Genomic DNA, 13,491 nt, shown 5'->3' with positions numbered 1-13,491 from the left:
TAAGGCCATACACGCAAAAATTAAACACACTTTCAAATACAAAAAACATAATTGCACTCAGCATGCGTACTCAAAAAAAAAAAATGCAGACCGTTAAAACGCTACATAAGCACTTGCAATAAGCTGGGCTGGGACCAGCTTCTTTACGTGCACTGGCCATAAAGAAGCTAGCCCACTGAGGCTACGCATTTTACTGAGGGCCTTCGGTTGCGGAAAAGTCCGTCGTCCGGCACGAAATCACACAGGTGACAGCTTCCTCAGATTGTACTGGTGCGTGGTCCGAATGCGGAACGTTGCCCCGGGTGTGCCCCGTTGGTGTCGCGCAATGCCACTAAGCACTGGCGCGAGCTCGTCAGACCGTGACGCAAAGGCCTTCAGCTTGGCGACATGGGCAAGGCCAAGTTTTCCCGAAGGGGAATCTTTCAGCAAGTACACGAGCGGAGACCAAACTTTCTCTACTCGGTACGGACCAAGCCACTTAGGAGCAAGCGAGGCTGAGAACCCCTTGGTCGCGTCGCTAAGAGCGTGGTTGCGCTTCAGGACGAGATCACCTACCTTAAATGAAAGATGGCGATGCTTCCGGTCGTACTGAGCCTTCTGCTGGGGCTTGGCCGGCGTCAAACCCTTCCTTGCTCTACAGAGAGCCCGACAAAGCCTGTCCCGAAGTGCTGAAGCGTAAGCAGAACAGTCTGCCGGCCTCCTCGTCCCCGAGCTGGCATTGCATGACACTGGTCACCGGATTAGCCAACTCCCTTCCAAAATTGAGGAAGGCGGGAGAGAAACCAGTTGAGTGATTCTCGGAGGTTTGAACTGCGAACGCAAGCTCACTCAAGTGGTCTGCACAATCCTTTTGACGATCGGCAAAGGCAGCTAACATTGGTTTGAGAGTTCTATTGAGTCTCTCCATCCAATTGGACTGGGGATGGTAGGGCGAAGTGGTGCAGTGATAAATTTCCAGGAAACGGCACGTAGCACCAAAACCCCAGCGGTGAAATAGGACGCGTTGTCCATAATCAGTCTTTTCGGAAAGACAAACCGACAAAGCACTTCCTGTAGCCTTTACAGCACCGCTCGCTCTGTCACTTTTCGAAGCGGAAACAGTTCCACCCATTTAGAAAAATGATCAACGACTACCATCAGGTGTGTGAACCCCTGCTTACTCCTGGGGAAAGGTCCCATAAGATCGTAGGTAGCCACTTGCCGCGGACATTCACTGTCGATTGGTTTCATCAGCCCGGGTGGCTTGCCACCCCTTGATTTCACCATTTGACAGACCTGGCAGGAACGGCAATAGCGAAAAATGTCACGCTTTATGCCAGGCCACACAGTTTGGATTAGTTTCACAAAACTTTAGAGCCACTCAAATGACCGGCCAAGGGGTCATCATGAGAACATCGCAACAGTGCGCAACAGTGCGCTGGGCCTTCAGTAGCTCTTGGCTGCTGAAAGCGATTCCAATTCTCCCAAAGGGGAGGCTGGTCTCGTCCCCACTCAGGACTACAGCCATCGGCATCATGGGTTTGCTTTCGAGAAGCTCCCCGCATGCACGCTTTCCGGCGCGCTGCTTGCCTGGAGCGCGGAGAAACAGATTTGCCCGCTTGCGGACTCGCCTCTCCGCTCGTTTCGCCCTCGGTGCTAGCTGGCGCAAAGGCACCGGCAGCGGCTGTCGCACCTGGAGAAAAGCTCTGGTTGGACAATGGGGCACGAGATAGCGCGTCAACTACCACGTTAGTATGTGAGGTCTCACATGTGCTCTTGGGACAAAGGAGCGACAACACAGTAGTGCAAACAATCACAAGGGCATTTATTGCACCTTTCATACACCAATACATGCTAGCCGAGTTACAATGCATAGAAAATGCACATGGGCACGCGACAAATCCAGGAAGTCTGACTCACCGTGACCGGATAGCGAGCGAATATGTTCGCTCGCCGTGTCGTTCACGTGTACGGTCACGTGAACGGTGGCGAGGTCGAACGATCCGTGTTCGTCCATGCCGGTGCCCTGCTCCTAGCTACGCAAGATGGTCTCGCAAAGCGTAGATTGGCGCACGCACGGGACATCCGCATCGCTCACCGATCCCAACCCGAAGAGGAAGCGCCTTCGACCTTTCGCTCCAAAATCACCCCGCCGTCGGTGGAGTTAGCTTCGTGACACTCGCGCCATCTCTCGCAATGCGCCGCAACCACTATGACCGCCGCCGGCACTTAGCCATGCGGTGGAGCCGGATTACAGGAGACGCGAGCTATGCGGGGAAAACAACATCAAGGGACGCGTGAGAGTTGCGCATCCCCACAAGTGCTTCCCTTTCGATACTACACAGAAAAGTCATAATGCTGTATCTGGAGAGCCCAGCGCGCCAGTCGGCCCGCAGGCTCACGGAGCCGCATCAGCCAGCATAGCGCACTGTGGTCCGTTTGCACTACGAATTTCGTACCATCAAGGTAGACATTGAATTTACGTAGTGCAAACACGATAATGTGGCACTCCTTCTCCGTCACGGAATAATGCCTCTCTGCCAGTATCAAGGAGCGGCAGGCAAAGGCCAACGGCTGCAACATGTCATCGTATTCCTGTAAGAGGACTGGTCCTAAACCCAGATCGCTCGCGTCGGTGTGGACAACGAACGGTCTGGTCAGGTCGGGGAGTCTGAGCTGCGCTGTTTCCGCAATGGCGCTAGACAGTTGGCAAAAAGCCTGCTGCTCAGGTACTCACTGCCACTCGGCCGACTTACCCACGAGCTTGCTCAAGGGTGCCTGCACTCGGGCACAGGACGGCATGAACGACCGGTAAAAGTTGGCCATTCCCAAAAAGCGGCAAAGGTCACGTACGTGCTTGAGCTCGGGGAAATTGAGGATTGCCCAAAGTTTCTCCCGGTCCGGCTCAATGGAGCCTCTGCCCAGCGTAAACCCCAGTAACTGAACTCGGGTTTGCGCTAGTTGTGCTTTCGCAGGATTCAAATTCATCCCGGCGGCCCGCACCCTCTCGAGCACATCGGCAACATGGGCCAAGTGTTCTTTGAAGGTTCGTGAATAAATCACGATGTCATCGAGGTAGCACATGCAGTATGACCACTTTGCTTCCCCGAGGATGCGGTCCATCAGTATCTGAAAGGTCGCAGGACTGTTGCAAAGAGCAAAGGGCATACGAGTAAAGTTGAACAACCCTCTGTGGGACGTGAACGCGGTGTTAGACCGGTCACGCGCATCCATCCGGACCTGTAGGTGACCTTTCGAGACATCCAACATAGTGAAGTACCTCGCACTGCCCAGGGTTCCTACAATGGAGCTAATCGTAGGAAGCGGATAGGCATCCTTACGATTCACTCCGTTCAGACGGTGGTAGTCTAACCACAGGCAATGACTGCCATCTTTCTTAGGCACCAACACAATTGGAGATGCCCAGGCACTGTACGAGCGGTGGATAATGTCGGCCGATAGCATCTCGTGCAGCAAACCATCAATCACCTGCCTGTTTGCAAGGCTGATGGGCCAGGGGTTACACTTCAAAGGAAGCTTGACACCAGTTTCGATCGCGTGGCTCGCCAAATAAGTACAGCCCGGTTGATCGGTGAAAAGGTTTTTGAAAAGTCAAGCTCAGTCACTAACAGCCGACGCGGGTGCGTAGTCAAGCCCCCGCCCTCACTGCAAACCACGCATGCGGAGCGCCTCTGCTAGAACCAGTTGGGCACGGACGGGGAAAAAATGCGAGGGACGGCAGAACAGGTGAAGCCCGCACAATGGCGCTGGCGCCTCCCTCAATCCCCACAAACTTTCATACACTAATACACGCTGGCCGAAGTACTATGCATAGAACATTCAAATGGGTGCGCGACAAGTCAAGGAAGTCTGACTCACCGCGACCGGATAGCAAGCAAATATGTTTGCCCCATGCTATGACACCATCGCTAGTCGTTCACGTGTACGGTCACGGGAACGGTGGCATGTTCGAACGATCCGTGTTCGTCCATACCGCTGCTCTGCTCCTAGCCACGCGAGACGTTCCCGCGAAACGTGGATCGGCGCACGCGGGGACACTCGCATCGCTCACCGACCCCAACCTGAAGAGGAACAGCCTTCTCCCTTCTGCGCCTGCATAACCCCCCGCCATCGGGTGGCGTCAGCAGCGCAACACTAGCGCCATCTCTCGTAATACGCTGCAACTCCGCCGTCTTAAAGCTTGTGGGAATCCTCAGGTCCCATGACTGCCGCACGCGCATTGAACGTCGCATCAGGCGCATGCGCACCAGGGAGAGTTGGGAGAGGGGAAACTTTCCTTCCGCGGGCGGCGCACGGGAATTGCAAGCGCTATCAGCGCCACCGGGTGGGTCACGTGAGATCCCGCTGACATCACCCGGGTCTCTTTGGTCCCCAGCAAGTGGTGATAGTGGAAGTCTCCGCCGCCGCTCCCATATTCCGCACGGGTTAGTCAACATACTCGCACATGTTGTTTCAAGTTATGGACATCGAGATAACCGATTTCTGTAAATATAATAGGCTGATGATGGTGATCTTTTTCTTATCAGTCAAAGTGTTAGCGCTACGTGTTCACCCGCTTGCCTCTTCCGTAGGCATTGCTTTGTTACAGGCGGGCGCTCGCAAACCGGCGATACTGCAGTCTCTTTTGTGAGATGTGCAAGAACTGATAAAACCTTGTCTAATAATCTAGCAATTGATTACAGCAAGAGTCTCACTGGCTTCATTTTTCTGACGGGTGCACACCACTGAGTTTGCTTGCAGGCACTAACATGGTGTGCCTCACTTTCGCTGTGGCCGCGTGTCTCTGGGCCATATATTTAAAGATCCACTTGATTTTCTGTTCTTCTGGCCTGCATTGCTTTCATCCTTGCCTAGATCACACCCTCCGTGCAACACACAATAAAGGTGGGAAATGAAATGAAAAGTTTCGAAGTATAGTTATTTGTGGTATTTGTGCAGAGAGTTTTCTGTGACTTGCTCACCCATTGGTACCTGTTTTACCTGTAGGAGGAGCCATCATGCCAGTTGTTATCCGCATTGTGCCGTTTTCTGCCTGAGGCACCCAGCCCTGAAGAATGCCTTGGCACCCAGTGTGTGCCACCACTGAGCACACTACGACGTGGTCTCTTGGCACTCAGCCGCCAGTGGAAACACCTGCTGTACATGCCTCTGCTGGTGGAGCAGAACAGCCGGCTGCGCAAACGCACACGGCCGGAGCCACCAGCTCAACTGCTGGGTGTGCCCTTGCGTGAGGATGAACCCCCGTCTGATGAGACTGCTTGCCTGCTGGCCGAGGAGCCGCAGGTGCTGCGCAGGCGGCCAGGGTGAGTAGTGCTCTCACGGAAAGAATATTCTGCACCTCCCAAGAACAAGCATTGAAAGCATCCGACTAATATTAGGAGTAGTGAATGTAATAAGGAGTTGAGCAGCAGTGAGAAAAACTCTCAGGACTTTAGCCATTAGAAGGATGGGCAGGACACAATATGAAGGACTGTGACGTCAAGATTGCAAGTTTGCTTTGGTTGTATGAAGCAGACTGTCTTTGTTTCTATTAGCACTGTTGACTCCTGTTGGACTGAGGTGTAAGTGGTTGTTCTACAGCCAACTATTATTTGCAATTTAAAGCAAAGTGAAATGTTGAACTCATAATTGCAAGTGACCTCTAGACGTTAGCCTAGTTTCTTGGCTGCAACACATCCCTGGAGTGAAGGGTGAGCAAGCCTGTATGGAAACTACAGGTTTTCCCACTCAATTTAATGCCAAGCACCACTGAAAATAATCAAGGTGCCAGCCACTTTAATCTGAGCGCCAGCACTTTAATTCAAGTGCCAGTAATTAATCCAGGCGCCACCGCATTTAATCCCAGCGCTATCCAAAAATCCGCGTGCCAACTGATTTTATCCTTGCGCCAGCTATTTTAATCTAAGTGCCACCTTCACACTGCGCAAGGCTTTGGCGAACAAAAATTGAATTTATTAAAGTGAAATTCGTCAGAAAAATTGTAAAGTACGACTTAACCACAACCTACAGACGTGATGGTGTCGGATGTAATTTGAATATACTAGAAAAAAAACCTGATAATCAGCCAGAGATCTTTGAATGCTATCGCGTTCCACTCCTAAAGGCGAAGCTTAAGCGTCCTCCAATTCTGATGGTGTTTCGCTGCACTTTGGTTCTAGGCAACTTTGAGGTGAATGTTGAAAACCGGGCCTTCCTAAATTTTGATCGGGCCCCATGTCGCAGAAAATACGGTGTCGGTGTCGACGTCAACGGCGTCCAATAACGCTATCGCGTTCCACTCTTAAAGGCGAAGCTGAAGCGTACTCCAAATTTTTAAGCAAAGCTTTATAGGCTCGCAAGTGTTGGCGGTGGTGGTGGTGTCACGCTGAAAAGATGGCCGATCCTGGCGATAGTGCAGAAAGGGTCCTAGCTCAATGGCACATACCAGTAGGTAGAAGAAAGAAAGAAGAAGGAAGAAAGGAAGGAAAGAAGACAAAAAAAAGAAGAGAGAAAAGAAAAAAAGAAAGAAATCATGTGTGGCGCGCACCTGCATTGGATATGCTACATGCGTTATCACGTGACACGCGCGCGACCAGTCAGGTTCGTTGGTGTGTCGAGAAGCCCTAGGGACATGGAATAAAGCGCGTTGGCGCACGCTCCTCTGGGCTTCCCTCGCCTCAGCTCAGTTTCGGCAAACAGATGGGAAGGTCACGCGGGGTGCGCTCTCCAGAGTAGCAAGCTGCGTTTGATGAACCCCGGCGTGAACTCGCTCCGTAAAGGGCTCGTCGTCAGAGTGCTGATTCTAGCGTTCGTGCACGAAGCGTTCGTGCGTGTTGGCCGCCGATCCCACGCCAAAGAGGAAGCGCCGTTGACCCCTTTCTCCCAAGTCACCCCGCCGCTTGGTGGTGCCAGCATCGCGACACTCGCGCCATCTCTCGCACTGCGCCGCAACTCCGCCGCCGTAAAGCTACGCGGCGAAGCCGTATTACGGGAGCCATGCGGGGAAAACAACATCAGGGAACGCGTGAGAGTCGCGCATCCCCACATCCCCCAACTTTAAATCACTACACATACGCCGGCGAAACATGTCACAAGGCCTATCAACGCGCGGTCGCTTACAAAAGTTACTACATGCGACAGTGGCGCCGCCGAGGAAATGTCCACACGTTATCCACAACATGCGAGGCGACATTGTCTCTGGGGTTCACCGCTGGCGTCCGTTGGTCACAGCACCAGCTCTTCAGATTCGATGGCACGACTCCAGCACAGGACTCCGGAAACGGCGACGCAGAAGTCGGCCCGAGCAAGCGTCGCTCACGCTGACGCGCCCTGCCGGCGAGAGCCGCTGTAGCCGTTGGTGACTGCCGGCTCTTTTCCCAGCCGCCGAGGGTAGCGAGCCGGACGAACTGGCCACAGGCATCTGCATCGCCTGGGGCTTGATTGTAGTCCGGGGAGGCAGCGCTGACGATGTGCAGGTGACAGCAAACCAGGGTGACTCCGCTCACGCTGCGTACACTCAACGCACTCGACAAACACTAAAGTAGTGCAAGGTAGAGGAATTCGGCATACGCATCGCCCACGTGGTACGATGTTCAATTCGGCTAGCGAAATTTCGGACGGCATTTCAGATGCTAAGTTCACGTGAACAAAGCTTGCTTTCTTGAGTCGAACGAGTAATTTCAATTCGTGCTAGGCGAACTAATGAGGGAAGCAATGTGCGACATCTCAACACCACGGTCCACCTGGTTGTGTCCCTCAACGTGCGACAGGCGGCTTTGTTAAGCCTTAGGCCTAATGCGTCGCTACTTTGAAACAACCGGCATCCAAAAAAAAAAAAGAAAACATCACCAAAATGGGCACAGGAACAGGCAGCCGCGAGGAGACGTTAGCTCTGTGAGGTGGTCCTACCCCGCTCGGTACACACAGCATCCGAGTTGACGGCGCCCAATGTCCCAGACGGTGTCAGAGCGCCCGGTGCCAGGCCGCAATACCAGTCAGCCCGTAGTGGCACCCGTGGCCCGCGGCCACCTGGCTCCCTAAGCCTCGACTTCCGAAGTCAAGATATAGAAGAAGCTATTTACATAAGAAATTCGGACCACCCACGAGGCTTCCGTACTCACTCGCTTCAGGCTTGCCAATGCTCCGCGGGCGCTAGGCCTCGCTCTCCAGGATGCAGACCACGTGGTTCTCGTACCGACGAGTGTACTTCAAAACACTCGCGAAAAGGCTTAGCAAGTTGAAAAGTTCAAACACGCTACAGCAACCGTCGCTCGCTCAAGAAAGCACACCGCCGACACTTACGATCAAAATCCACGCTAGGACTACGCTTCGGTTGAAACATCTCGAACCGAGCAAAGCTGTTAAAATTATCGTCCGATGCACCAAGAGGCCCCACGTTGGGCGCCAGATGGGGTCTCACACATGTGCTCTTGGGACAAAGGAACGACAACGCAGTAGTGCAGACAATCAAAAGGGCATTTATTGCACCTTCCATACACTAATACATACTAGCCGAATTACAACCAATAGAACATTGACACGGGCGCGCGACAAATCAAGGAAGTCCGACTCACCGCGACCCGATAGCGAGCGAATACGTTCGCCCCATGCTATGACACCATCGCCTAGTCGTTCACGTGTACAGTCACGCGAACGGTGGCGCGCTCGAACGATCCGTGTTCGTCCATACCGGTGTCCTGCTCTTGGCCTCGCGCGACGGTCGCGCGAAGTGGGCCGGCGCACGCGCGAAGCGTCCGTGCGTGTTGGTCGCCGATCCCAAGCCAAAGAGGAAGCGCCGTTGACCCCTTTCTCCCACGTCACCCCGCCGCTCGGTGGTGCCAGCATCGCGACACTCGCGCCATCTCTCGCACTGCGCCGCAACTCCGCCGCCGTAAAGCTACGCGGCGAAGCCGTATTACGAGAGCCATGCGGGGAAAACAACATCAGGGAACGCGTGAGAGTCGCGCATCCCCACAATGTATATCAAACGAAGTGGTTTTCAAAGAGTAACAACCTGCTCACTATCACTCGGTCAAATGACATAATCACTAGTGACTCACGTGACGCCATTATGGCGTTTTCCCAACAGGGAACTCTCCTAACCTGCCGACATGCATATCAAACGAAGTGGCTTTCAATGAGTAACAACCTGCTCACTACCACTCGGTCAAATGACGTGATCACTAGTGACTCACGTGACGTCATCACGGTTTTACACAACCATGCGCTCTCCTAACCTGCCAATATGCATATCAAACGAAATGGCTTTCAAAGGTCAACAACCCTGCTCACTATCACTCAGTCACACTACGTGACAGTCAGTGACTTACGTGACGTCACCAGAGTCGCACCCGAGCATCAATCGCACCGAGCATCAACTATCTTTACCTGCTGGCATGCGTATCAAACAAAATGGTTTCACATTCACATACTACGAAATGGTTTTCAAATTGCAACTGGTTGGTTGGTGTTATTTAGCGAAGACCCAGTTGCATTTCCGACAGCTGATCGCACAGTAGCAGGGCAGAAGCAGTAATGGCTTCGTATTTGTGTGCATTCGCTGAGGCAACGTATGGCGCACCGCCGATAAGCGCCATCTCGTTCCTCTAGAGCAAACTACTCCGTGAAAAGGGTCAATATGCCTCTAATTTGGTAGCACTTGTGCAGTTTTTAAACTTTGTATTCACAGATACTTTTCTGGTGTGTGTGATGGTGACAATGTATGAAGCATTTGCCCAAGCATTTGCCGATGATTACAGAGAACTTGTTGCACCTAGAAAAATTGATGCTATGAGCGTGCTGGACATGGCAGTAAGCCTGATGACAGTGCTTTTTCACAAGTGCACATAGCTGTTGAAGACGTTTTGTCTTTTTCCCATTCTCATAGGAGCATCATCATTTGCCTTGTGTTTGGAGATAGACAGTGCAAAGTCACAGTGGTGGAGCAAACATAGCGGTTCGTTTGCAGAAAATGAAATTAATGTTTTAAGCATTTCTGACATTTATATTACTTGGTACTTTCATTATTTAGGACTATGTAGCTCATTACTAGACCCTCATGCTGCCAGAGGTTGCTGAACTAGGCATGATAACATGCAAAAAAATTTGCAACGCCAGCGCAAAGCTTGCTAATGGCACTACATGGCATTTGAAAATGTGATTTCTATTGTGACTATACCAAGAAAGAAGAAATGGCTGCTGCGGACACAAAATGATTGCCACGGTGATTGATCTGTCTGGGTTGTTGCAGCGCAATGTCTGCTTCACTCGGTGCAGATAGCGCTCGATATAGATTCAATTGGTTTCTTGTTGCTGTGAACACTGTGCATCACCATATTTACATGTGTCCCTGCCTATCCTTTTTCTGTCACTGGCAAAGAAATGTCAAATGTTATCGCGAGGTGTAAGGCTTGCTTGCATGTATGAGAACATTCTCAATTATTGTAGCCGATTCTATCTGTTGTCCATGTTATCACCGAACCTTGAGTAACCAGATTGTATCCGTGATAAGAATAGTGTTATACTTTCTGGAAGGTACGCAAGCACCAGTGATTGCGCTGGAACCTTGAACGAGTCATGTGTAACTAGTAGACGGATCTGACCCGTAGATCAGATTACGGCTATTGTTGCATGTGCTCGTCACAATCATTCTGGTTGAGTGGTTGAGTGTAACTTACCTGTGTGGGCACAGGTTCCCTCAATAAAGAGTTCATTTGGTGACTCACCATTGTCATCATCATCATCATCAGCCTATATTTTATGTCCACTGCAGGACGAAGGCCTCTCCCTGCGATCTCCAATTACCTCTGTCTTGCGCTAGCTTATTCCAACTTGCGCCTGCAAATTTCCTAACTTCATCATCCTATCTGGTTTTCTGCTGACCTCGACTGCACTTCCCTTCTCTTGGTATCCATTCTGTACCCTAATGGTCCACCGGTTATCCATCCTACGCATTACATGGCCTGCCCAGCTCCATTTCTTCCGCTTAATGTCAACTAGAATATCGGCTATCCCCGTTTGTTCTCTGATCCACACCGCTCTCTTCCTGTCTGTTAACGTTAGTCCTAAGATTTTTCGTTCCATCGCTCTTTGTGTGGATCGCCAGTCAGCCTCTAGAGTCTGTAAAGGAGTATGTTTATCTAGGTCAATTACTCACAGGGGACCCTGATCACGAGAAAGAAATTTACAGAAGGATAAAATTGGGTTGGAGTGCATAAGGCAGGCATTACCAAATCCTGACTGGGAGCTTACCACTGTCGTTGAAAAGAAAAGTGTACAATCATTGCATTCTACCGGTGCTAACATGTGGGGCAGAAACTTGGAGGTTAACAAAGAAGCTCGAGAACAAGTTAAGACTCACCATTGTACCACAGTTTAATTCTTCACCGTCATGACAATGTGACAATATAGCATTGCTAGCGTACACTCAGCACATTCACATACTCTGCACGCATTTTGCTCTTCGAATAGCGTGCATGATGGCTCTAGGTATAAATATCCTGAATTTTGAACATTCGCACTGCCTTCAGCAGCATGCCCCTCCTGTTTTTCAGGGAACACACGGTGCAAAGAGCCGTTGTGGTGGAGGGGAGCACAGGGTTTTACTGGAAGCACATCTGGCGTCTGTGGGAGTTGGAATCATGTGAAAGATGGGTACATGGATTTAGCCAATCTTCGTGTCTTCTGGCTTCAAACAACTTTGCCACTGTGCTTATTGATCATCATCATCAACCAATATTTATGTTCACTGCAGGACGAAGGTCTCTCCCTGCGATCTCCAATTACCCCTGTCTTGCGCTAGCTGATTCCAACTTGCGCCTGCGAATTTCCTAGCTTCATCACTCCACCTAGCTTTCTGCCAAAGAAGCTCGAGAACAAGTTAAGGACGGTACAAAGAGCGATGGAACGAAAATGTTAGGCCTAACGTTAAGAGACAGGAAGAGAGCGGTGTGGATCAGAGAATTAACGGAGATAGCCGATATTCTAGTTGACATTAAGCGGGAAATGTGGAGCTGGGCAGGCCAGGTAATGCAAAGGATCGATAACCGGTGGACCATTAGGATTACAGAATGAATACCAAGAGAAGAGAAGCGCAGTTGAGGACGGCAGAAAACTAGGTGCTTATTGATCACTTTCAACTAAATATACTGTGTTATAATGCAACAATTTGCAATGATTACACGTGCGCATGGAATATGTGATTGCTTGACATTTATTCCAATAAATGCAGATAAAGCGTAATAATAATACATCAAGAAAGCCTGAAACACGAAGATTAGACATCCTTGCCATGGTAGCTAAACGATCGCAGCACAGCCAGAGTTCCCTCTCGTAAGTTTTGTAGGAAAGTGTGGACGACAGCCAGTGGTGTCACAACTCTTCCCATCATGCATGGCACACAGACCGGTCGTGAATGCACAAAAGCTGAACTTGTGAAAATTTCATTGAAAAAGCAAACAAAGTCCTTGCCTGTCTCAAAGAATGTTTGAAATGTCCTAGCAACCAATGAGAGCCAAGATAGGACTAGATTTATAATGCAAGAGCAGTGCAAATGCTTTAAACCCAAAGTGGCAGTTGAACAGCTTTCTTCTCAGCTAATAACATACCCATTGTCATCTACCCAGTGATGTATGTTGGTCTGACGGTTGATTTCGAAAGTGGTTCCCTCAGCACAGCAGCCCGGTTGTGCTGCCTATTAGACCATGGGCTACCCAGTTGCCTAAGTTGGAGTGAAAGAGGTTAGATATGGACAGACGGGCAGAGAGGCATACTGCAAACTGGATCAAGTTCCTAGAGAATGTTAATCGCATTAAAGATGCCGAGTCCTTGCATGATAACATGTCCCATCTATGAGAAGTGACGTACAAATGCTTAAAAAATGCGCACGCACAGCACAAGAAGATTTTCCACATTGCATTGTGAGGCATCATACATCTGTCAATTCAATTCCGTTCAATTTTATTTTTCAGATAATTCTATCGACTGCAGGCCCTATCCAGCACCCGTGCACTTCTTTGGCCTAAGCTTTTGTTATTTGAACCTAAATTGGCCTTCACCACATAATTTGAACTTGAGCAGTCAGCATGCACGCGCGTGACCTCTATGGTGATGCCAGTATCGACCCCTTTTGGTGAAGCATGTCTCGATGAAGCTTAGGGGACAGTGAATGTGTTGGACACACATCATATCTCGTCGAAAATGCCTATTTTGGCTTGACATGGAAGATTTTCAAACAATAATAGAAGCTTACAATGTATGATTATGGTATTTAGAATTTATCTGCTTCTAATGCGTGCCTTTATTTACCAAGAGAATTGGACCGAAAATCGCTTGTGTGGTGCAATTGATATAAAACCAAAACCGCGTTCGCAGCGTTCGTATGGTTTATCACAGGACATGCCTGTATTGCGGCAAAGCTCACTATAGAGCTTCTGCGGCGAGTATGACTTTAGAAAACCGAGCACCATTGTGCAACACATATTAGACCCTTGCCAATTTTTTTTTGCTGAAAAG

At 50.3% G+C, this 13,491-nt stretch overlaps 1 protein-coding gene across 1 annotated transcript in view; it reads left to right on the top strand.

The window, feature by feature from the left end:
- LOC119434975 (uncharacterized) overlaps positions 1–13,491 on the top strand; it is a gene marked incomplete at its 5' end in the record, with an annotated part of 83,132 nt that overhangs the window by 68,326 nt on the left and 1,315 nt on the right. Inside the window, one exon of the mRNA XM_037701968.2 lies at positions 4,987–5,303. Coding sequence (XP_037557896.2) covers positions 4,987–5,303 — 317 coding nt within the window. The remainder of the gene's footprint in view (positions 1–4,986; positions 5,304–13,491) is intronic.

Source organism: Dermacentor silvarum, unplaced genomic scaffold (assembly GCF_013339745.2).
Source record: "Dermacentor silvarum isolate Dsil-2018 unplaced genomic scaffold, BIME_Dsil_1.4 Seq357, whole genome shotgun sequence".
NCBI lineage: Eukaryota > Metazoa > Arthropoda > Arachnida > Ixodida > Ixodidae > Dermacentor > Dermacentor silvarum.
The sequence above is the reverse complement of the archived record's forward strand: the minus strand, read 5'-3'. Positions and strand labels throughout refer to the sequence as shown.